The sequence below is a fragment of the Hippocampus guttulatus genome, chromosome 11 (assembly GCF_054856545.1).
Source record: "Hippocampus guttulatus isolate MCC_2025c chromosome 11, RoL_Hgut_1.0, whole genome shotgun sequence".
In the NCBI taxonomy this organism is placed as follows: Eukaryota; Metazoa; Chordata; class Actinopteri; order Syngnathiformes; family Syngnathidae; genus Hippocampus; species Hippocampus guttulatus.
Window position 1 is genome coordinate 10,661,286 of NC_141271.1, and position 23,079 is coordinate 10,684,364.

The following is a 23,079-nucleotide window of genomic DNA, read 5'->3' on the forward strand; positions in this document are numbered from 1 at the left end:
ATGGCATCCCACACGAGGCCCTGCATAACAATCCTTTCCTCTGTCATCAATAATAGTGACCGCTCTCAAGACAAGTCGCACAGGGGCCTGCCGAGTCAACAGGAAGACAGGACTTTTTTGGGGGGGCGGGGGGCACTTGAATGGTAATCAAGGAGCATTTGATTTGTTGTCTTCTTCACGCCACCCACGTCAGAGGCCCATTTGGTATATAACCTGCATGGCTCACACGGTTTTGATTGAAAAAACTGTTTCCAAATAGACATACGGGTCGTATTTACACAAGAGCTGCTGTCACGTGTGCATGTAAGCCGCCGAGTGGGGTGCTGCCAGGCACAATGTCAGGCCTCAGGCTTGCACCGTAGCCGACAGGACAGCATGCGGCCTGCATTCTTGGGATTCCCCAATATCCTTAAGGAGTCTACTTTCTGGGCAATTGTTCATCACAGGATAGCATTTAGCGCGTGATGATGACACATTAGCGCCACAAAAAAAAATCACTTTAGTTCAAATCAGACGAAAAACGGAATATGTGACATTTCCAAGAGGTCATTTGATTCTATGATTAGACATCATTTAAATGTATTTAATGTCAAAATGGAAATTATATTTTATTTCCATTTGGACTGTTGTTGTTTGGAATATTACGGTATTATCACAGATAGAAAGACCACCCTATATAAATGGACCATGGACTCTCTAAGAAAAACCCTTTGTGGCCCTTTAAGATTTGTACATCAGTAACCTTGATTTCGAGTCTAACATGCATGTTTTTGGCATGCGGGAGAAAGTCTCCCGTAGAAAAAAACCCGCACGGTGTGAACATACAAACCGAGCCAAGACTGGAACCCGGCACATCGGAAATATGAGGCAGACGTTCTCCCGGTGGGTGTCTTTGTGTATGCGTGACTTTCAGTTTATTGAGTTTCACTTGGAAACCGTAACGAGATAGTATTAAGGACGTAATGAATGGCCGCCAGCCGAAATGCATTTGAAAGGTTAGACTACATAAAGGTGGTGTTTCATGTCGAAATCATTTGCTTATTTCCTGATGATTTTTTGACTGAATGTCAAACCACGTGACTTTTAATATAACCTGAACACGAACCCAAAAACTGTCAGGGTAAAACTAAATCGGTTCCTCAATGATTTGAAGAAAATATGCCTCCTGCGTGGGAGGAGAAAGTGCATAAAACCAAGTACAAAATGATAGCTTACAATTAAGTCCCAGCTGCTCTGTAATTATGTGGTTTTACGACATGCCTCGGGGAATACATATGGACCCTTGACATAACTAAAACTGTAATTACGTTTGCAGTATTTCCCCTTGCTTTTACCCAAACCAGACAAAATGTGCGTCAGGTCTGACATGGGCAGAAACGCTAATGGTCAAGACCATGTCAAGAAACTGAATAAAAGGAAATGTGCTTCAAATGTTCCAATATGCATATTGCTCACAATTGGCACCGCTTGCAAATGGTAATACATTCTTCTACTGACACCTAAAGGACAAACTCGATTTTACCATTTAAAACAAAGAAGTTTTCATCTTTTAAAATGACCAGAAATATGAACTTTGACCTCATAATAAAACATTTTATTTAATTTAAAAAAACAAAACAAAACTTGCATTTCACATTTGATTGGTAATTACAGCACACATTGAAAAAAAAATGTTGAGGATCAACTAACGTCCTGCTTCACTTGCTTTGGTTAGATTGGTACCAGTATAAATCAAACACAATTGGTTCCAAAAATCATAGATGCAAAAAAAAAAAAAGGTACTTACTGTACATAGAGTCTGACACATGACGTGACCAAAAACAAAACATTACTGAAACGGTCATCAAGTCATTAAGGCCAAACGCAAAAATAAGCAAATACATAAGAAACAACAGCAAGGTTGTGTTCATCATCAGATAACATGAAGTGATGTGTGGAATTAAAAAAGACCAAAAAAAAAGTCTTTAGAAAGTACCTCGAAAATTAGTGCGTTATTACAAAACAGTCTACAGCATCGTTTCAGCGTTGTTCTACTTTGTCGGCTTTGGTGAAGACATACAGATCACAACTCATTTTGTTGTTGTCAAAATTCACAGTGGTTTTTGGAACGTTAACGATTATTGGTTCATTATGTCATCATGCTCTTCATAGGAAAACATTCAGCAGAGCATTGTCTTGGTAAGAACAAAAAAAATAAATCAGGCAGTAAAGCGGCCGCAGGACAGTCACCGCTTGGTCTGTGATTTGTAATCGTTAAAACATAAATACAGCAAAACAGTTTTGCAATAAACACGGTGTTTTCAACATCCACTCTCAGTTCAACCAATGTGTAGGATTGATCGTAGAATGCAATGTTCATCATGATGATTTCATGAAAACATTTGAACCGTGTAAACTGCAATTGGGAATCAAGTACATACATTTAGTGTGTTGAAAGAAATGAATGCCATATTGTTCCTGAAACCAAAATTGGTAATTTCAGCTTTTCATGATGCTAATTTCCCGCTTTGTGCTGCTATTATTATTGAATCATTGCATGAATCAGAGTAAGAAGAGGAAAAAAAAAGTCTGTGCTTATATTCCTAGCCCTTGGCCTTCTTGGAAGCAGTTCCTACCTAAAAAGCCCTCTTTAATTCTCCTTGGCGAATCTCCAAAAGCATGCGGAGGGGCAGCATCTTCAGACATCCTTCCACAAATACATCCCATCATTGCGTTTAGAGCAATCTTGAAAACGTGCCAAACATGGATTACTTTGAACCCCTAGTACCATAAAATGAACAAACACTTGACCATAACCCCCCCCCCCCCCCGAAAAAAAGTACCATATGGTATTGTCAAGTAAATGCCAATGTACTCCATGTGGTCGCTCAACAGTGGCGTTAGCAGCAATATTGCACTTCTTAAGTATCCTATATTTTAAAAAAAAATTAAAACCACATCTTACGACTATTGCTACCATTCTAAAAGAGTTGCAGTAAAACTGATCTATTAAAGCTTTGCACTTGCAAATGGAACAAAAAAAAAAGAAGAGGAAAACAAGAGGACAATAATACGTAATTTCAATGAATAGTGGGATTAAAACTGGAATCATGAAAGCCTTGGCAAGCCCAAATGTGAGCTCTCACAAATCACACAAACTGCCGTCATGTGACAAACATGGTTCCCATGAAGAATTTCCACCACCTCCTTTCAAAGTAAACCAGACTTTGTGCAGAAACTCCAAGGAAAGGATCATCATCGTTCTGTTTTCCTGCAAATATTCATTGTTTTTCCAGGCTTTCTGTCAGTCCATCTTTAGTAACATAGTCATGAATTCAACGTACTCATGCCTCCATTTGCCAAAGACCGACAGGAAATACTTCAGTGCGTGGTTTGAGGCACATAACACAACTTGTGGAAAGGCGCTTGCTGCCAAACGGGCCTCGAAAAGCAGTATGCGATGCAACATCTCTACTCCGCTTTATCAAACATTGACAAGTGTGGCATTTCAAACCAAAACACTGACAAAAAGCACAGCCTAACTTTAGCACCTGAATTGCAAAACTATTGCGTAACATCAAAGCGTCTTTAAAAAAAAACCTTCTGATGGAAAAATCAGTTTCAAGGCACAATTACAGCAATTTTGTTTGAATACACTCATATCCGTGACATTGTAAATGCTGATGCATAGTTACAGATAATCCATATCAATAAAGGATTATGGTCAATATCATTGATCATGCAAAGGACCACATTTGACTCAATGTACAAGTTTTTTTTTTGTCACTGAGGGTTGAGGGAACACTGAGAGAAAACCAGAGCGGAACTCCTGAAGGTGCTCTTCTGTCACAGTGCAAACCACTTTTCAATATTTTATTTGGTTTAACTCTCTAAACCTCTCGAAATCTCTCCAAAGCAACCACGCTCTGTCCATCACAAACAATTGCAGACTGGCCCCTAGTGCAAAATGAGAGGAATAGCACGCGTAACAGCACAAAACCAAGATCCAAGATCAAGATCCTGAACAATATTGAAACCTACAGGTGCAGAGAAAGACATGTGTGGAGCTGACAGGGCACGTGCCAACACCAGATCACAAAAAAAAAAAAAGGTTAGACTATCCGCACAACACCACCCTGCTTCCGTAACATAGTGGTCAAAATACTGCTAATTGTCCTTTGGTTCCAGCTACTTGCCTACCTCACACTGAGCAACGCGACCAAACACCACTGAACTGTCACGCAATGCGTCGGGTTGGTGAAATTAGTGTCCATGAGTGCCTGGCAGTGGGCAACTCATTTTGCCGCAAAGTTTTTATTCCAGGTGAAGGGTGTTGCAAACGCCGTGTTGTATCACTTGATATCTCACAACAAAAATAAAGTTCACAGGTACCATGTGAGATTCGGCCAGCCATTGCCAAGCCGCATCATTAAAGTATATCCATTGGTTTAAACAAAACTGTCAACTATATTGTAGTTACAGATGTACTTGTGACTAAAAAGCAAAGGGTGGAGAGTATCTGTCACCGAAATTCAGTGAATGGTATCATTGCTAATAGCCTCAGAAACATAAACTTTTGCTTTTCTTCTCACCATTTCCTCCCCTTATTTGGTCATATTATAGCGACGGTGGCCAGGGAAATCCACTTCTTCCTTGGCAATTGTGTGTCTTTCAATCCAATATGAATATCTCAAAATGCTGGCTGCGGTCGCAGTTTTTCGCATTGGAGCAAGTTGGTATGTGTGCATCAGCAAGGTGTGTGGCTCGGAGTGGCTGATACGATTTGTTGGCAGCTGTCAGGTTCAGCCGCGTTCCGCTGCGTTGCTCAGTGTGCCTTAAAGTGTTGTAAACATTATTATTATTGTATATATTTTGTTTACAATAGTATTGCATTCATTTTAGCGAGCTGGTTCCACGGCCCAAAAACGGACAACAATGTATGTGAAGTTCAGCGTCGCCATTCTATTCAAATTGTTTCGTCCAAACATCCATTTGAAGGGACTCAGCTCTTTTGTGTCACATGCAGGCGTGGAGGGTCGGCCCTTTGCGCTCAAGTGCTATTTCCTTGCTCTTGTTCAAACAGCAGCATTGCCAGTTGGGAGGGAGAACCGACACCTTCCAAGTTGCTCTGAACACACCTGTGGTAGATATCCTCACTGAGCCGCGGGTTGCAGTTTTGGTAGCGGTAGTTTTGGTGTAATGCCGGCTCTACTGCCCTGAATACATGCAGCCCGGAGTACTTTACGAATATGTCATAAATGTCTAGGGTCTCTAGTATATCCTCGTTCTCTTGGACATCCGCAACCATTTTCGTGCGCGTTGCCATGTAGTCCGCGTTGTAAAAACAGGCTTCGTCGAATGACCAGCGGTCAAAATGTCCAGATTCCTTGAGCAGGTCGACCGTGGCCGGACGTGGCTGGTTGTGATAGGCCACGTCGGGGTTGTATTCCTGGAAATGGATGGGGAAGAACACTTGCCAGTTGTTGATGGAATTCATGCGGCAGCGGTTCACAAACTCCAAATTGATGTTGGTGTTGACGCTAGCTAGGAGGAACAGCGTGTCAACCGGATGCTTCTTGGAAATGATGTCCATGAATTTGATCTGCGATGGGGTGTCTGTCTTGACGCTTATCCAAGGGATTTTCACCGTCGGGTATTTGTGCTCGTAGAGGTTTATTTGAGTCTTAACGTTGGCAAATATATCATTCTGGTTAACTTGCTGCGCTTCCACTGGATCGTAAATGAACAGAAAGGTCAGGATGATGTTTTCACTGGTTTCAAAGGCATTGGAGGCAAAGACTTTGAGGAAATGCTCAACATAATCCCGCTCCAACGCGGTCATCGGTATAATGGCATGAACCCTTGTACCCTCTGTGACATAGGGCATGGGAATTATCTCCACCTGGCTCAGAGGTCGAACCAGATGAACACGCTTGGCAATAGAATGACTGTGACCTTTTTGGCTGACCGCCTCGAGCTGTAAATCCAAGGTGTACTCCATGCCCCTGGTCGGGTCGAAGCGCCTGTAGCCGTTAATCAGGCGCTGTTTCTTCAGGTGCAAAATGGGTTTGTACTTCTTGTTCAGCTCTTCAACAGCGACGTCAATGACATCGGCCACGTCCAGGAGGTCGATGCCATGCAGATCGCATTTAGGGGATCCGTCGATGCACGAATAAATCTCCTCTTCTGTAAAGTAGTCCCATTTTATAACCTCGTGGCGAGACTTTGGTTCGAAAGGTGGGTTGATTCCTATCGGCCACTGAGCACTTCGGTTGCCCTCGAAGGCATCCGTGCTGACGTTTTTTATTTCTTCCTGCAGAACGACAGGTAGAAACATCGTACAACCGACGTGATGGCGCCAGGGCGGCTTCTTGAGCACAAGTTTCTGAATCGACCTCGGAGAGAACAGGTGATTTGTGACACTTGAAAATCAGCTTACCTGGAGCTTAGCAATCTCATCGTAAGTCTTCTGCAGTTCAATCTCAGTGAAGTGTCTGTGCAGCCGGTACATCTCTTCAGGGTCAGACACCGGATGGACAGTCAGAGCTCTTCGAAACTGCTCACTCTGCTCTTTGTTTGGATCAAAGTTTTTGCCCAACTGATAATGGTGGTAGTGGAGACCCTGAGGCAGAAGGATGAAAGACTAGAATTCAATGTGGCAGAAACAGCTGTTAAATATGAATGAAATATTTTTGTTTTGTACTTCAAGTCATTAAAATATACTAGGAAACAGGACAGAGTAAGAAGGATGAATTTGGAAGTTAAAGGGGGTCACGATTACGAAGATGATGTCATTTAAGATATAAACAAAGTAACCACCAAAGGAGCCTGAGTGGTTTAAAAAAGTGTATCCAATTTATCAGTCTATTAAAAGGGCCAAGAATCAAGACTGCGTAACAGGGCAGGGAGGTCTCTCCTCGTCTTGCCGGTAAATAAAAATGGATGTTTTATTCCCACATCCCGATTATGTGCAAGCCTCTTATGAGCGTTCCAATTGTTTTTATTTCCATCAGATTTAGTTTGTTTTGGCTGTGTGTACAATTTTTTTTTGAAACAAAGTATAGGAATATTTATATTCTGTCCATTAGTCATCGTTCACGCACAGCTATGGAAGAAAAGAATATGGGTTAGACCACGGGGAACCACGCCTGACAGTACTTCAGGTTTTCCGAATCTTCCAGGATGATTGATGAAAAAGAAAACCCCAAACTAGCTGAGGTCAGAATGGAATAGGTATGATGCCATGTCGCTTCCACATCAGTGGCACCATTTAACTCATCCGACTTCAAGTACGTCTGAACTTTTAACACCAGTGATGTTATAGTGACATAGTGTGAACTGCAGGAGATTTACGGTGTGCTCTGTTTCTCTCTCCAATACAGCAGACAGAGTTAAAAAAACAAAAACAAAAGAGTATTAGCAACCCACTCTGTAATATACCGTAAATGCAAGCATGGTTATTACAGTTTAATTTGGCTGTCTTTCACTTTTAAGTATATACTCACAGACCAAAGTCATGACTGTTTGGAACCCTTGCGTAAACCTTGACACAGCTGTTTCCATTGACCATCTCCCAGAATTTTTCCTTCAAGTCTTTGTGCTCATTTGAACTCTAAACTGTGACTTTCTCTCACACTTAACATTTCACATTGTGAAGCATATTGGAGAAGCTCTCAGAATGATTTTGTGATTTTGCCTTCAAGGAACACCACAGGGTGTGTTAAAGAAGTGATTCAAATGTACTGTTTCAGTCTTCACCAAAATATGTCATTTAACGCTCACATTGTGAAAAGGTAAGCTCGAAAACAAAAAAGGTCTGAAAATAGCTCCAACAAATGACTACAAAAGCCTCCTTTCTTTGTTAAACAAAATCGCTCCAAAGCATGAACAGAAGTCAAGAAAAAACATGGCGTGGATAGATCTATCATTGTCAAAATCTACGATCGACAAGATGAAAACCGGTGACAACATTCACGGGAAAGACGGATTTGACTTAAAACCAGAAAACATAAAAACAGCCTTCGGTGTTCACGAGTCAGATTTATTTCAGGCAGATGAAACCAAAGTCAACGATCCGTGTTAAGAGACGGTAGGGAGAAGAATAGGGAGAGTTCATGATCCAAATAAGACTGCATTGTGTGTCAAACATGGTGGTGGCAGTGTTACACAATCACTTCATGTGAGGTTTATGGAACGTCACTCTTTGCTTAACTTCCCCCAAATACAAGACAAAGTGGCAAGAGCCGCAAACAAGCAGCATTTGAAAGGTCGACACTTTTCACCCTTCATGTCCAATGTGTTGATGTTAAAAGACCAAACACTTAAAACCAAATAACCTCAGTTACATACCTGAGCGTCGCTGACACAGTTATTAGCCGTGTAGTCGATGATGCACCTCCCAAGCCACTCGTCAGGCCTGGCGCTGAGAATGTCGTTTCTACAATTTTCCAGGAAGGGTTGGAGCCGAAGCAGCAAGGTTCGAGACAGCAGGTACCCAAACCCTCCGTAACAGTAGCTCCCTTCCATCTCCCCGCCTACGAACTCCTCTGGACAGCCCATGTAAACTTCTTGATTCATACTCAGGTGATCCACAAGCTCTTTGATCCTGTCGGCTTCTGTGTAGACGTCATCTTGGACGAAGTAAAACCAGTCATACTCGTTGATATAGTGCTCGAAAATGTACTTCATCGTCTGAAACATGTTCCAGATCAGCCTCTCGTCTCCGTGTGAGACGACAAACATGCCGTGGGGGGGTTTGCGGTTGTGCGTGCCAGTGAAGAAGATGACAGAGTCTAGATGATGGCTGATGGTGCGATTGACGGCCACGCCCAATGTGTTAATGGTGTTTTTGGACGTCAGGACTCCAACAAACAGACGCTCGCGAATCCCCAATTCTGTACTGATATATTTGGCCCTGGAAAAGACAACAAAACAACAAGTTCAAATATCACAGCTCAGCTGTTTTCTGGATTGGGCCGCGGGATGTTCGCAATGTTTCGCCCAAAGGCACTTTGATGTCAATTTGAGTCAACAGCAGAGGGCAGTATGATGCCAAAATGGCTGCTTTCCTGAGGTTACAATACATACAATGCGTCTTTCACAACAGCTACAGCTGAACCAAAGCACATTACAGAACAGTTACATCAAATAAAATACGGACATGTCAAACAACCTGAGACATGGACAATCATGAAACCATAACCACTATTCCTACATATGCCTTGCTGCTGAAACCTGATTAATTAATCTTCTTAATTCTTATTTCACCAGCAAAATATTAATCATAATAGTGTGTTTGATCTTGTTGGGGGCACTTACTTCAGAACATAATGCAAAATATTTTTTTCAACTGGGCTTCAGCTTTCAACGATTACGTCTAAGGTCTTACGGTACCATCCAATCCATGATCCAAGCTGCTTTTGGTTGTCTCAAGTGACATGACTTTTCAAAAGAACAACCAATTGCAACATCTGCAAAAGTAGCATGTTTATTTTGAAACCTGTGATTAAAGATGATTAAGCTACACATGGTAACAGACAGTAATATTTTCAGATGAATCATTGACTTATTCATTCATATATTCCTTGAAACATAATTACATTCAAAGACAAATCTATTTTTACCTGATGGGACAAGCGGAAAGTCACAACAACAGTCTGATGCTACAAAAGTAAAAACTCTTTTGGCAAAGGAAACTTTACTGTACCACAACTCAACAAAACTCACCTCTGTTAGAAAGCATTTTCTTTTTCTTAAATTAAAACTTACGGGTTCAATATTTAAGTCGCTTGGGGAGTGAGGACTAATATTTAAACAGGGACGGAGTCCAGGAAAATGTGGACATATTTGAATTTGTCAGCGCAGCATGAGTACCGCATGTACTTTAAGAGTTTCCTCACTGGAGCAGGTGACTGTTGTGTCGGAACTAAACGTTAGTAATGTAGGCGGGTAGTGGTGCAGATTTAAATTTTTTATTTATAAGACACTGTGTTTATGGGATGATGAAGTAACTTGGATACTTTGTTTTTTGGAAAATGAAAGGCAGATATGAGAAAATAGAAACTCAATTAAATTGGCAATAAATTATCCAACCATGTTGTCGATTGGAACTGTCTTCAATCGTGTTGCGAATGAGCCGGACCTACTGCAGCTGTCTTTGGGCGAGGGGCGGGATAGACAATGTATCCTTTGTAATTCTTTACGAGGATGGTAGATGTAAGAACAAAGAAAAGGAACAGACTTTTCTTTGGCAAAAATGCTATGGTGAAGGTGAAAGGTGAAGCGGAGCATACCTGAACGTATTTAAAGCCCGTAGCGAGTGTTTGCTCACGGCTGAATGTTTATTTTTTCGTCATGGTTCCTTCAAGGTCATGAAGACCTTCGCCAGATGCGCCAACAGCTTTAATAGTTGCAAACATCTTTTCTTGATGCTAGGAAACTTTTAATATGTTCAGAATTTCACAGCAACAAAAACTCTTTGCGAGCGTTAAAACTGTTGGCAAACGTCTTTGCGTTCTTGAACGAACCCTGGCAAAAAAAGGACATTCACAGCAGGCACGCACATTGTCAAACCAAACAATACATTGATTTGCGGTTAAGTTCTGTGAGTTATGCTTTCATTTTTTCCCCGTGCTTTTCATTTTTTTTTCTTTGAACACATTGTTTTGTGTGCAATAGATACATGATTCATTTTGTGTATTATTATATAACTATATTGAATAAGAAACAAAAAAAAAGACATTCTGTTTTTCCAATTACAAAAGGTTCTCTGAATTCTCATATTAAACTTATGTGGTTCAGCCCCTCCAAAAAAGGTTAAGAACCACTGATTTACTGCCTCCAATGAACTCAATATGCACACAGATAACATGTCACCACCACAAAAAGGGACCCAAGCCAAGATTCAAACCCAGGACTTCTCAACAATGAGGCAGAAGTGCAAACCGCAATTTCACTGTTCCATTGGACAAACAACAATTGTTCTGACAACCAAAATCGACTGTACAGTATTTGATTTGGGATGGGTAAAGTATGTGGCCAATAATGGCCCATCGCGTGGTTTAGTTCGACCCACAGCATTTACATGGCATTTATAAGGCCTGCAATATTTGTTGCATTGATTGAGCATTTTATTTTGGGGGGTTTTCTCTCTAAAATGCGTTAATTATAACATATATTAAACATGTATCTCACTAAATTATGAATCACTTGATATGACATAAATAAATGAGAGTTTAAGAGTTGTAAAAATAATTCTATTGAGGAATTTTTTGGATTGGATTGGATAAACTTTATTGTCAAATGGCTTGACTTGGTTGGTTAATTATAAATAATATAATTTTGAAACGCCCTGCAATTGGTTGGCAATCAGGAGAGGTTGGATAGATGGATGTTCTTCTATCTATGCCAGTGATTTATAGTGCCAGACAGAACAAGTCTTCTATAAGATGGCAGAAAGTATTATATATAATTGACATGCATCCACTGATTTTTGTTTGGATTTGGAATAAGAAGGTTGTGAATCACTGAACTTGACTTTCCATTAATTTTATCAGCTGAATCGGATCAGCAGATATTTGCATTTTATGCAGTGATCGGTTGTACCGTCATAGGATGGTGATCAATCAACGTCAGTGATCAGATCTGCAAAATAAGACATTACAGCATACACAGTCATTGACTCAGGTGACGCTCTGTGCTGCCATTATTAATAATCCAAGGTTTCTCATCAGATACAGTTGAATTTTTTTCTACATTTTTTGACAATATTGGGGGGGTTATCTGTCACCCCTCTATTTTCCCAATTAATGAATGTTAATCAGCATTTTGAGGAGGATATTTAAGGTTCAATTGTTATTATGCCCCCCCCCCTCCCCCCAACCTCCCCATGCATTTCAATGGCAGTTCATTATAAGCGAATTTTAGCTATTGGTGGTCCGGGATGATTCCAATCGCCTGCAAAAAGCCAACTGTACTGTTAAAAAAGAAAAAAATGTTGGTTAAAAAGATTGAATAGATTGGTCCATTTTCTAATCGGATTGGTGATCGGTTCTCTATTTTCTTCAACTAGCTGATCGGTGATGGACTCCAAAATCCTGATCGTGTAAAGCTTACTAATGTAAAGATAAAGTATACAGCAAATATAAGTGTATACAGTTTAAAGTGCAGGAAAACAATGAAAACAGAAGATTTGTTCAAAATACAGATATAAACATAAAGAGACTAAAAATACTTGCACAAAAGTTTGTGCAGCCATATTTATCTTACGTACTGTTATCTCCCTTAAGTGGCCGTGAGTGTATTTATAACTTAGTGAATAGTGTAGTAGTAGGTGTTTATAACTTAGTTCATGGTGTAGTAGTAAAACAGACTTGTGTGCTACTGTACAACATAAATATTGCAATCCCGATACGCACCTGAAAACTTTCTTAGCGGTACTCGGCTCAACTTGTTTATAGGGCAATATTCGTGGCTCGAAATCCGCTTCAAACTCTGCGTCGTGGACGACTGAAATGGAATTAGGTTTTCGGGCTCCTTTGGGCTGTTCATCACGGCCCACAGGAGCACCCTGGTCCGCATAACACGCTTCTTCTGTCCAGTTTACACTGAGTAAACTCAAGGTGAATCCTAAAGAAATGCCGATTATCACCGGGCCCATCGACCGCAGGGCAGAAACAAGGGCTGGGAATCTCATGTCGGCGCGTCGGCTGCTCTCCCGGAGCGTCCCGGTGAGTTGTTAAGGAACCTCCAGGTTGGTGTTCGTTGGAGAGACGCTACAGGTTAACTGCATCAATTCTGAGGCGTTTCTTCATCCAACGTCTCGGATAGAAACTTCTTCCGTTTGAAAAATTGCGTGAGTCTCTTACGTGTCAGGACCGCTGCTTACATAGCTCCGCCCCTTCTGACGTAGGTGACAAACCCGGAGGCAGCCAGGCAGGCGGGTCTAGTTCCTGTTAGTGGACGTGCGCGCAAAACTACGCGGAGGAATATTTATTTACTTCACCTACATTGTGCCATGTGATGACGACATACATCACCACCACGGTTGGCCAGGTTCGTTATAATCTTTAATTGATGTTCAAGAGCCAAATCTTTAAAAGGGACACGAGGTAAGGTAATTCGTAGGTCAAAGGGGATGTGCAGGAGAAATAGGCAAACATTTTTTAAATTGTATGATTATATTGTACGAAACAAATATTTTACCGAATTAACAATAAATAAATTAACCAAATCGGACTAGCTGGACAGTGGTCGACTGGTTAGCACGTCTGTCTGACAGCGCAGGGGTTGTAGGTTCAATTCTGGCCCTGGCCTCCCGATGTTGAATTTGCATGTTCTTCCCATCCTTGCGTGGGTTTTCTCAGGGTACTCCAGTTTCCTCCAACATTCAAAAAAACATGCAAGGGATCCAGTGTCATCACTGTTTCCCTTGGAGTAGTGTTATGACTGTCAAACCATGAAACGAAGTCAAGAATAATGGTTTATTCATCTATTGTTTAAGTGACCATAATGCAGGGTTTGGTAACAAAAAATGCTTACGATGTCTGTTATTTATTACATATGAGAATTTGAAATTTTGCAAGATTTTATAAAGTTTAATTTGCTTTCACAGATCATATGAAATGATTTGGCGGGCCAGATGTGGCCCCCATACCTTGAATTTGACATCCTGCTCTAAATTGTCTACATAGATGTGATGGTGAGTGTGAATATTTGTTTGCCTTTGTGTGTGACCTGCGATTGGCTGGCAACTAGTTCAAGGTGTACCCTGCCTACTGCCCGAAGTCAGATGGGTTAGGCTCCAACACACCCCATGAGGATTAAGATAATGGATGGATGATGATCTCCCATTAATCCAAATAGCTCCCCAAAACAATAATGTACTATAGAAATTGTGATTTCTTGTTTTATATATATATATATATATTTTTTTAATTGTTGCAGAAGTAAACATTTGACAATTTATATTGAAGTGTTTACTGCCTTGCTCAGTCATTGTTGATAATTATTAAGAGAAATCATTTTGGTTTAACATCAAAAAATGAATATTAGACAATAGATCAATATTTAAACTTTTATTTCGAGTCACTTATTCATATTAAGATGGTAAATTGTATCCATAATGAATGTAAAACTGGAAATTGATTTGACCAGTCTAAAACCTTTATCTCTTGCCCCTGATGTAGGATCCGTCAATTAGAGAGCGAGTGACGAGAGATTAACAATTCCACATAAATTCATCTTTATTTCTAGAACACTTTAAAAACCACAGCAGGAACAAAGAGTTGTACACAAAATAAGAGAATAATCATAAAATAATAAATGAAATATATTTTTCTTATTATTAGATACACATGCATTGGCCTTTAAGGGGCCCATTTTTTCTGATCAGGATTTTATGAATAAATTATAAAATGGCAGTTTTTGTTTGAATCCTTTTTCATGTGGCTATAACTAAGGCCGATGTCGACAAAAGGTTAACGTAGAAAAAAATACAAAATAGACATGAAACAAACATAGGAATGAGATGGATGTACAATGGAAGACTACGAAGACCAAACAGAACAGACTCAAAAACGTCAATAAGTTCTCCTGGAAGCCTTGCATGCTGGCTCAAATTTGGGTATAATTCACTTAAGTTTGAAATTCCTCATTCCTCTTCTGGAATGGTTAGAAATCACATGAAAGCACTTCAAAATGCTGAATGATTCTTCTTACTTTTATAACAGTTGCTGTAATAAATTTTATAATTCGTGTATGTATGAGATAAAGGTGTTAGACTGATCAAGTCAATTTCCAGTTTTAAATCCATTAAGGATATGTACTGTATGTATGTATGTATTCTAATTGCAGATTTACGTGCGTCTCTTTGAACATTGAATAAAACAATTCCGGTCAATCACGTGAAAAAGTCTAGAGCCGCCATCTGGTGGTCACACGTATAAAAGACACGGGTTTTGTCAGATTGTGGAAACACGGTTAAAGGCGAGTTAAAGTGAGAGACGGGAAGCTAAAGTTTGTTTTGACTTGTATGTAAAATGACATTTCAATATACTAGTACTGTACATGTAAGAATGATGACGTTTTAAACCTCTCGTTCGTTGACCTTTCAATTAGTATACAGTAATCAGTCATATACTAACATATGACAGTAGTAATGACCTCATGGTTTAGTTTGTCTTGTTGGAAGTGCCGTACCACATGGGCTGCAACAAGAGTCTGGGCTGCCATATCCGGGTACTTTAGTGTGTGCGGAAGTAGAATTGCAACTCGAGACAGGACTGTAATTCGCTCTTCGGTCCTCCTCGAGATGACGTCTAACGAACCCAAGAGAAAGGAAGTTGGGAGATAGCCTATGAGTTGAATAAGCAAAGATCGGTGGGGGTGGTTATGTTCGTTGCCCTTCCCAGCTGACTACAGGACAGTCTCCATGCTAACTTTCAGCGCGTCCAGAGCTGTGCGGACTTTTAATGTTGCACTTGTTTTATTGTCTTATTGCGTTTCGAGTTTTTAATCCCAATTTGGCTCATGGCGGCGATGGAATGTCGCGTGTTGTCCATTCAGAGTCATGTTGTCCGAGGATATGTTGGAAATAAGTCCGCTACATTCCCTCTGCAGGTATATATCGTTTCTTGCTTAATGTTTGTTGCGGTGTCGCTAAAATTCCTAGATAGTATACCTATATTGCATTATCGTTTTGTAATATGTGCCATGTCGTGTTCCTGTCTTACGTTGCTACAAGATAAAAGATATTAACATTATCAATGAATAAACACTAGAAATGGTTCGCTTGCAGAGACGAGATGTGTTTGATGTGACTAAACGCCGTGAGTAGTTGTAACACTCCCTCTGCGTGTGGACAGTTAGAATTTTTTTCACTCCAAATAGTCGATTAGAACGTATTCGTAATGATTTTATTCGATCTCAATCCTCTTTAAAATGTTTTATGCATGTAGATATACCAAGTCAGCATGCTGTACTTTAAACCCACTTCCAATGAAGTTGGGACGTTGTTTTAAACATAAATAAAAACAGAATACAATGATTTTCAAATCACTTTCAACCTATATGCAATTACAATTACACACTCTTTTACTACGAAGCCACGCAACGCCAGTTTAGTGGGTTCGTACTAGGGTATAATGGCCCCATGTAATTTAATCCTATCCAATATGAGGGCGAGTCTGCACAATAAATTTTGTTGTTGCTTTATATAGTTTAGTATTAGGACAAAGAAAGGTCAACTAACTCCTTCTCTCTCTTTTTCTCTTTCTTTTTGTTAAACTATTCTCAGGTTCTGGGCTTTGAAGTGGACTCCATCAATTCTGTGCAGTTCTCCAATCACACAGGTTGTCTCATGCTTTTACAGAGGTCTCACTTGAGGGAATTTGGTGTGCAATTATTTTCTTTTTCACATTTTGCTATCCTTTTGTTTGTGGTTTAGGTTTCAAAACATGTTCTGAATGACTGTGTAAAGTTTGCTTTCAGCACCTTTTCTCCCTCAAGTGTCCAAGAAAATGGTTGACCAATGTCCAATGTAACATTTTAACCTGGTGACTTTGGTGTATAGATAAAACTCGTATGTAGTGCATACATAGTTACTGGCTTTTGTACTTTGCCTCCCTTGAAAACGAAAATAAATAAATAAATGATAGTGTTGACCACTGGTCAGTTTGAGTAGATGTTCAACAGAGATGATTATTGTCTCCCACCCATTATAAGATGCAGTGCTCCAATATGGTAAATGAGGCTTTTAGGACTTGGTTATGTGAGGTTTTCCACTTAACAGTATAATATACTTGAACACATGATGCACTACTCTACGAGCCGTTAATAATCCGCGGCTAAGAAGGAGTTCTTTCAGTTTTTATGGTCCACTGGCTTGTAACAAGGACAACAGTGTCATTTATATGGTGTCCCTGGATTCTTTTGCACAGAAGGTCCAAAACTCTTTTCGAAGGAAGGAAACACTAGCAGATACATTCTATTCGTGTTTAACAGCTATAAGGCCAGCCTGGGGGGAATAAAAAGCTCTCCTTCTTTTTTAAATGAAAATAATTGATTAATTTTCTTTTGCGAGGATGGTTTCATTTCAACTTACACAAAAGTGATACTATAAATACCGCTATGATGCAGTGGGGAGGAGGGCGGCATGGTGGGGCCAGTGGTTCGTCACAGCTGCTTTACAGTTCTCAGATTTGGGGTTCGAATCTTGGCACTGGTCTTCCTGAGTGCAGTTTGTCTGTTCTTGCAGCGCTTGCTTGAGATTTCTCCAGGTATTCCGGCTTCTTCCTGCAACTAAAAAACACGCATGTTAGGTTCACTGAAGACTAAATTGTCATTAGGTGTGAATGTGAGCGTGTCTTCATGTCCTCCTACGATTAGGATGTAGTCTGCCCTTCATCAACATTCAGCTTGGATAGCCTTGAATTCACCTGCAACTCTAACGAGAATAAATCAGGGTCCCAAGGTTGCTCAAGAGATAATTATAATTAGAGCTGGCTTTTATACACCAAAGCATAGAAAGAATTTGAATTCACACATGATTGGTGATGTTTGCACAGCAGCCTCTTAGATTAATATATCTGATATCTATATATTCCTTTTTCCAGCCAAAACTGGTTCATGCGGGCGAAATCACACTCCTGTAATTTGACCTGTACAAGAAAATGTCCTCGTTTATAACCTCCCAGTGCAGGTCTGAGAGTGTTTTCCCCTGTAAAAGCGATCTCACTGCAGGAGGTGCTCGCTGCTGTGCTGGCCAGCTCTGGGTCAGCGAAGGGCCCATGTTTTTGTGAGTCTTTTCATTTGTAGTCCGAACAGCTGTGGGAGTTTATTGTGGGTTCATGGTGAAGGGGCACAAAAAAGGGGGAAACTGGCAGCAGTATAAAGACATCGTCTCCACTCAGTGTTGAGGCCCTGTTTAAGAGGGAGACTGCATCACAGTGAGTCAATGATCAGACAGAAAAGGGAAGAATCACACCCTGTTTCTGCAAATATCTCCCCTCCGATATTACCACAGTTTATTTATTTTTGTATGGCATTCTTGAAAAACAACAATAATCAAAGTTTTGTCTCGTGTTCTAGGCTATGCTCACTGGAAGGGTCAAGTACTGAAAGCTGATGAGCTCAATGTGCTCTATGAGGGCATCAAGCTCAATAAGGTGAACCACTATGACTACATCCTTACAGGTGAGTCTAAGGGAGATGTGGACACAGTATGGCCCGGGGGTCAATCTCTGACCAGCACTCATGGCGACTATAAAGTCAAACAAAAACAAAAAATACATGATGCTTTTATTTTGACAGTTGTGCTTTTATTGTAGGTGTGGACGCTAGTAAAAGTGAGGTAGCTAGCTACGATTTATGTCTGCTGTGTTGCCACTTTTGTGAAGTCTTTGCAACATTAATGGGGTTTTTTTTCAATCCCTCTAGCAACTATTTTTCCAAAAAAATAAACAAGCAAAAAATGACAACAGTGGTCCTAATGTTTGTAACATTCTTATATCCTGCACAGTGTTGGAAAAAAGGCCAAAAAGATTTGTCCTAAGAATACTGTACGTAAATCGACAAGTTCAGATACACAACGTATTGGGTGCAGGGCTGTACTCAAATCCACCTTTATCGAGTCTAAGTCAAGCTTGCGTCACAAAGGTCCAAGTCCAAGTGAGGTCAGAGTTCACAAGTTCCAAGTCCACATGAGATCAAGAGTAAACTTTGAGACAGAAAAATACAAATTTCACAACCAAACAGTATGACAAATTTTATTCTGCTCAGCACTCTTCTTAGACGGCATGGAACCCTTTACTTTATGAACCTGTGCACGTGGGCAAACAACCAAAACATTGACCTCATTTTGTGGTGCCTCTGCAAGTGTCAATCCAAGTTCAATGTGGTTCCAGATGTGTCAGAAATTGCTTCATGTTTGTTTGTTTTTTTTAAGACGTGGCCAATTCTCGATGGTTGGAGATAACAAATTTTCTAACCTTGATGTTGGCTGGCATGACTGAAAGAAAAAGACTACGTGCTTTGGCGCTCGCGTTCAGGTTAACCAATCAGGTGGCTATTTTGATAATCTGAAAAAAAATACTTCAAGTTTCGTTTGAAGGGCGTTAATAATCAGGAATGAAAATATCGCTGGATTCGGTTGAGTGGCGAAGAAGCTTTTGCAAGTCCAATGGCTCAGTCCAAGTCACATGCCAAGGAGTCAGAGAAACCAAAAAAAGTGTCGAGTCCAGTACGACAGTCCTGTTTGAGTGTAGTAAAAATCATCACTATATCATGATATGTCACTGTCAATAATATGCTAACATTCTTCCCAGATGAGTTGCTGCACAAAATTAACATAATTTTTAAAGTGTGTAAATATTTCCACACAGCACTTTATTCAAACGTGACAATATGTTTTTTATTTGTACTCTGTAGTCAAAATATTAGAGACAAAGTTGAGGTTAGCGCTCTCGGCAAGCGCTCCAGTTTCTCATGTGGCCCCTTATCAAAAGCGTTTGCTCATCCCTGTTCTAAAGGAATGTTGATATTGTTCGCACAGTTATTGTGGGGACAAAGCTCTGAAATATAGCTTTTACAAGACCGAGTCTCGTTTGCATTTGCATACCTCTTAAATCACGTACGTGTTTTGTTTCCATTTTCCTTTACCTAGGGTACAGCAGGGACACGTCCTTCCTGATGACTGTTGTTGAGATTGTTAAAGAGCTCAAAAAGGCCAATCCCAGTTTAGTATATGGTGAGTGCAATACTGGTTGATTCAATGCAAAATTGAACAGCCAAATCTTCCAAGTAGTTAACTCCTACCTTTTTTTGTTTTTGTTTGTTTGTTTGTTTTGTGACAGTTTGTGACCCTGTAATGGGAGACCATGGTGCAATGGTGAGCATTTTAATGTACAGTATTAATACGCCATTATGGTTGTTCTTTATTCTTGCCTGCCCCATAATCCAAAAAAGGATAAAAATTGTATCTTGCAAATATTGAGCAAGGTTTGACGATGTCTATGCAGACACAGTGACCTGGCCCCCACTCCCCTCCCATTTTTGGTGCAAGCAGCTAATTGAGCCTTATGAGTTTTCCCCTTGTCAAAAACATTGATTTTTTTGTTTGTTGGTGTTTTTCCTTACGTTCAATATGTGTTTAGACTCAGCAGAAGTGAGATGATATCCTTAAAAAAAAGTCATAACAAACCTTTAAATTGGTGCCTTTTCCAGTATGTCCCAGAGGAACTTCTGCCAGTCTACCGGGACAAAGTAGTGCCTTTGGCCGACATTCTTACCCCCAACCAGTTTGAAGCAGAGTGAGTGGCCTTTTAATGAATACAAAGGTGGAGAAAGAAAGCGACTGGTGTGGCATGGTCAGAGATACAGTCTAGGAGAAATGCACGAATAAATGTATGTAAAAGAGACAGATGATAAATACATCTGCGTTTCTTAAACAGGCTTTTAACTGGGAGGAAAATCCACACCACAGAAGATGCTCTTCATGTGGGTACCTTTTGTCATTCAATTTAGAATTTTATAAAAAGCAGTCCAAGATTGTGTGCATAATTGTGTCCTGTGTACTCCTCAGGCAATGGAGTTGCTTCACAAGATGGGTCCAAAAACAGTGGTACTCACTAGTACTGAGTTGCCTTCGAATCAAGGAGGCCAGTACCTTATGGCCCTCGGCAGCCAAAAAATTGGTAAAGTACCATCGCCACTTAATCTGTGTACATTCAACCCTTGTTAACCTTTTGAGGTAAGTTATAAACAAACTTTGAAGAGAATAATATTCAAAATGCACAATTTCTTAACGAGAAGAGCTCTTAGTGAAGCACTCTTAGTCCATCTGTTTGTTCATTAGCAGGCAACTCTTTGGTTCATGGTTGATAAAACATTATAAATCAAATGAGAAGAGTGTTTATTTCACTTTTGATTGTGGACAGGCTGTTCTAATGATGCAATGGTGACCCTGTGTGCTGCGATGAATGGGGGGCCAGGACTCATTAAACTATTTATATCTGTCGTGTACCTTTCCATTCTTGGACAAAGACAAAATCCAATTGGAACTCAAAAAACATGCTGGATCTGCAAAAAAATTTGTAGTTTATGCAAATGACTTTCACCCCAACAAACAAACTGCAATCATACAGTACCCGTCACGCTCAAATATTGCTGTCCATTCTGCCACGTAGAAAAGCCAGATGGTACGATGAGCATTCAGAAGATCTGCATGGACATCCCCAAAGTTGACGCTGTGTTTGTGGGGACGGGGGACCTGTTTGCTGCCTTGTTGCTTGCATGGACACATCATCATCCCAAAGACCTGAAGGTTCAGACACCCCTCTGCAATGCTCTCTCAGTCCTTTAATAGCTGACGCAATGTCATAATGACCACTTGGTGTAATCATTCTGACTCTTTTTCTTTTTTACCTCCAGGCTGCCTGTGAAAAGACTGTTTCGGTTATGCACCATGTAATTAAACGGACCATTAATTATGCTAATGGTATGTCATTTTTACTTAGACTTCTGACTATTTCATACAATTTGTTCCTCACCTTGTTTGTACAGATTTGACACAAGCATCACAATTATCGAAGGAAAAAATACTGCAGTATTCTTGTAGTTAATGTTATGAACTGCTCTGCAATGTTTCAGAAAAAGCCGGCCCAGGGCAAAGGCCCAGCCCTGCACAGTTGGAGCTGAGAATGGTTCAGAGCAAAGGCGATATTGAGAATCCTGCCATCGTTGTGGAAGCGAAAATTTTACAAACGTCCTAATATCAAAGATGGTAACATTGATGAATAAATATAAAGATTGGGATGGGATATGTAACATTTTTCCCAACCATGTCATGTGTTTCTTCCTTTCAGAATCCTTGAAGATGTTCAGCTGTGAAGACTCATTACTCGCTCTCTGTATGGAGACACTCCAGAATCACTGCCATACATCGCTGTACTATGGCTTTTGTAAATATCATCTTCCTTTGCATAGTTTTAAAACAGATATTAATTAGCCTATAGGGCTTATTTTTAGAGCCAGTTTATTTGACTCCGAAATGTACTTTAATAATCCTTTTAGATATATTGTAACTTATAAACAGGTGTACTTGTACATGCCGCTGTGGTCAGAGCTGAATTCATCGCTATCAGTATCTTGTTCTCTTTGTAATTATTAACTCTAAAATTTTGACAAAATAGGTTCGGATAAATCTGTAATTATTAACTCTAAAAACTTCACAAAATAGGTTGGGATAAATCATTGAGGTGTCACTTGCTGAAATATGCAGTAATGATGTCACCGCGACATTGAAAATAACAACAGTGTCTGGAATAAATGTGACAGCTCATGCGTTGAGGTTTGAGGCATTATGATATGTGTACTGCAACGCTGTACTAAACTATTCAAACCCGGTGAAGATTGTTCATGATCCATATACTTTTATTGGTACGATTTATATGCCAGTGTTTTTGTTGTTTTAGAATTGTAACCCCACTGACAATTATGATTAGTTGGTGTTTTAAGCACCACACCTCCTTAATCCACGTCTTTAATTTTCAGGACGTTCCTCCAAATAAGTACACATTAGATTCCTGTCTTAAACCATCTCAAATTGAGGTACTTGCACAGATAATTTTTAAAAGACAAGATTTTCTGTACTGTTGATTGGCATTCTTTTGTTATTGCCATATCTCAGCACTAATCAATAGCCTTAAGGCAGAAAGGAAGTGAAGCTGGTTTTGAATGTTTTTTTTTTGTGTGTGTGTACAACTGTATTAGTTGCGCATCACAAATATAAATTGAAGGCCAAAACATTGAGCTGCTTCTCTAACATAACAAATGGAATGGCTGATGTAATAAAAACAATGTAATAACTTTCCCATGTGTGATATGTTTTCTGCTTATACTTTGGTACTGAGCCTTTGAGTCTCTCCTACGACTGCTATACCTCAAGTGCCCATATGGAAATGTTCCAAATAAATGCCGGCTATTTTAATCAAAAGCACAGGGCCAAATGAATTCTTGGAAAGAAGTGTTTTTATTGTTTTGATTTATTTGTTTTGCTGGGAGCGGGTTGTTGGTATTTAAAATCTCACCTACAGTCAAAATGTG

At 40.0% G+C, this 23,079-nt stretch overlaps 2 protein-coding genes and 1 long non-coding RNA gene across 4 annotated transcripts; 2 read left to right on the forward strand and 1 right to left on the reverse strand.

Moving 5' to 3' along the window:
• Window positions 1-1,477: 1,477 nt before the first annotated feature.
• Window positions 1,478-12,866, reverse strand: chpfa (chondroitin polymerizing factor a). Its single transcript, XM_086124315.1, has 4 exons — window positions 12,396-12,866; window positions 8,329-8,893; window positions 6,419-6,601; window positions 1,478-6,292 (listed from the first exon to the last, which is right to left on the reverse strand). Exons 1-4 carry the CDS (start codon window positions 12,671-12,673, stop codon window positions 5,030-5,032), a joined length of 2,289 nt encoding a protein of 762 aa, XP_085980441.1. The 5' UTR covers window positions 12,674-12,866; the 3' UTR covers window positions 1,478-5,029.
• Window positions 6,072-8,707, forward strand: LOC147198034 (uncharacterized). Of its 2 annotated transcripts, XR_015102328.1 has the most exons (4): window positions 6,072-6,216; window positions 6,299-6,388; window positions 8,431-8,469; window positions 8,563-8,707. It is a non-coding gene; the product is annotated as an uncharacterized LOC147198034 (long non-coding RNA). The 2 variants fall into 2 exon arrangements; XR_015102327.1 differs by lacking the exon at window positions 8,563-8,707 and having other exon boundaries at window positions 8,431-8,534.
• Window positions 12,867-15,203: 2,337 nt separating the features above from the next.
• On the forward strand, window positions 15,204-22,845 carry LOC147198035 (pyridoxal kinase-like). Its single transcript, XM_086124356.1, has 12 exons — window positions 15,204-15,597; window positions 16,274-16,328; window positions 18,067-18,171; window positions 19,640-19,723; window positions 19,830-19,864; window positions 20,200-20,285; window positions 20,427-20,472; window positions 20,558-20,669; window positions 21,162-21,298; window positions 21,406-21,472; window positions 21,625-21,757; window positions 21,840-22,845. The coding sequence occupies exons 1-11, from the start codon at window positions 15,508-15,510 to the stop codon at window positions 21,744-21,746; spliced, it is 939 nt and encodes a 312-aa protein (XP_085980482.1). The 5' UTR covers window positions 15,204-15,507; the 3' UTR covers window positions 21,747-21,757; window positions 21,840-22,845.
• Window positions 22,846-23,079: the final 234 nt, after the last annotated feature.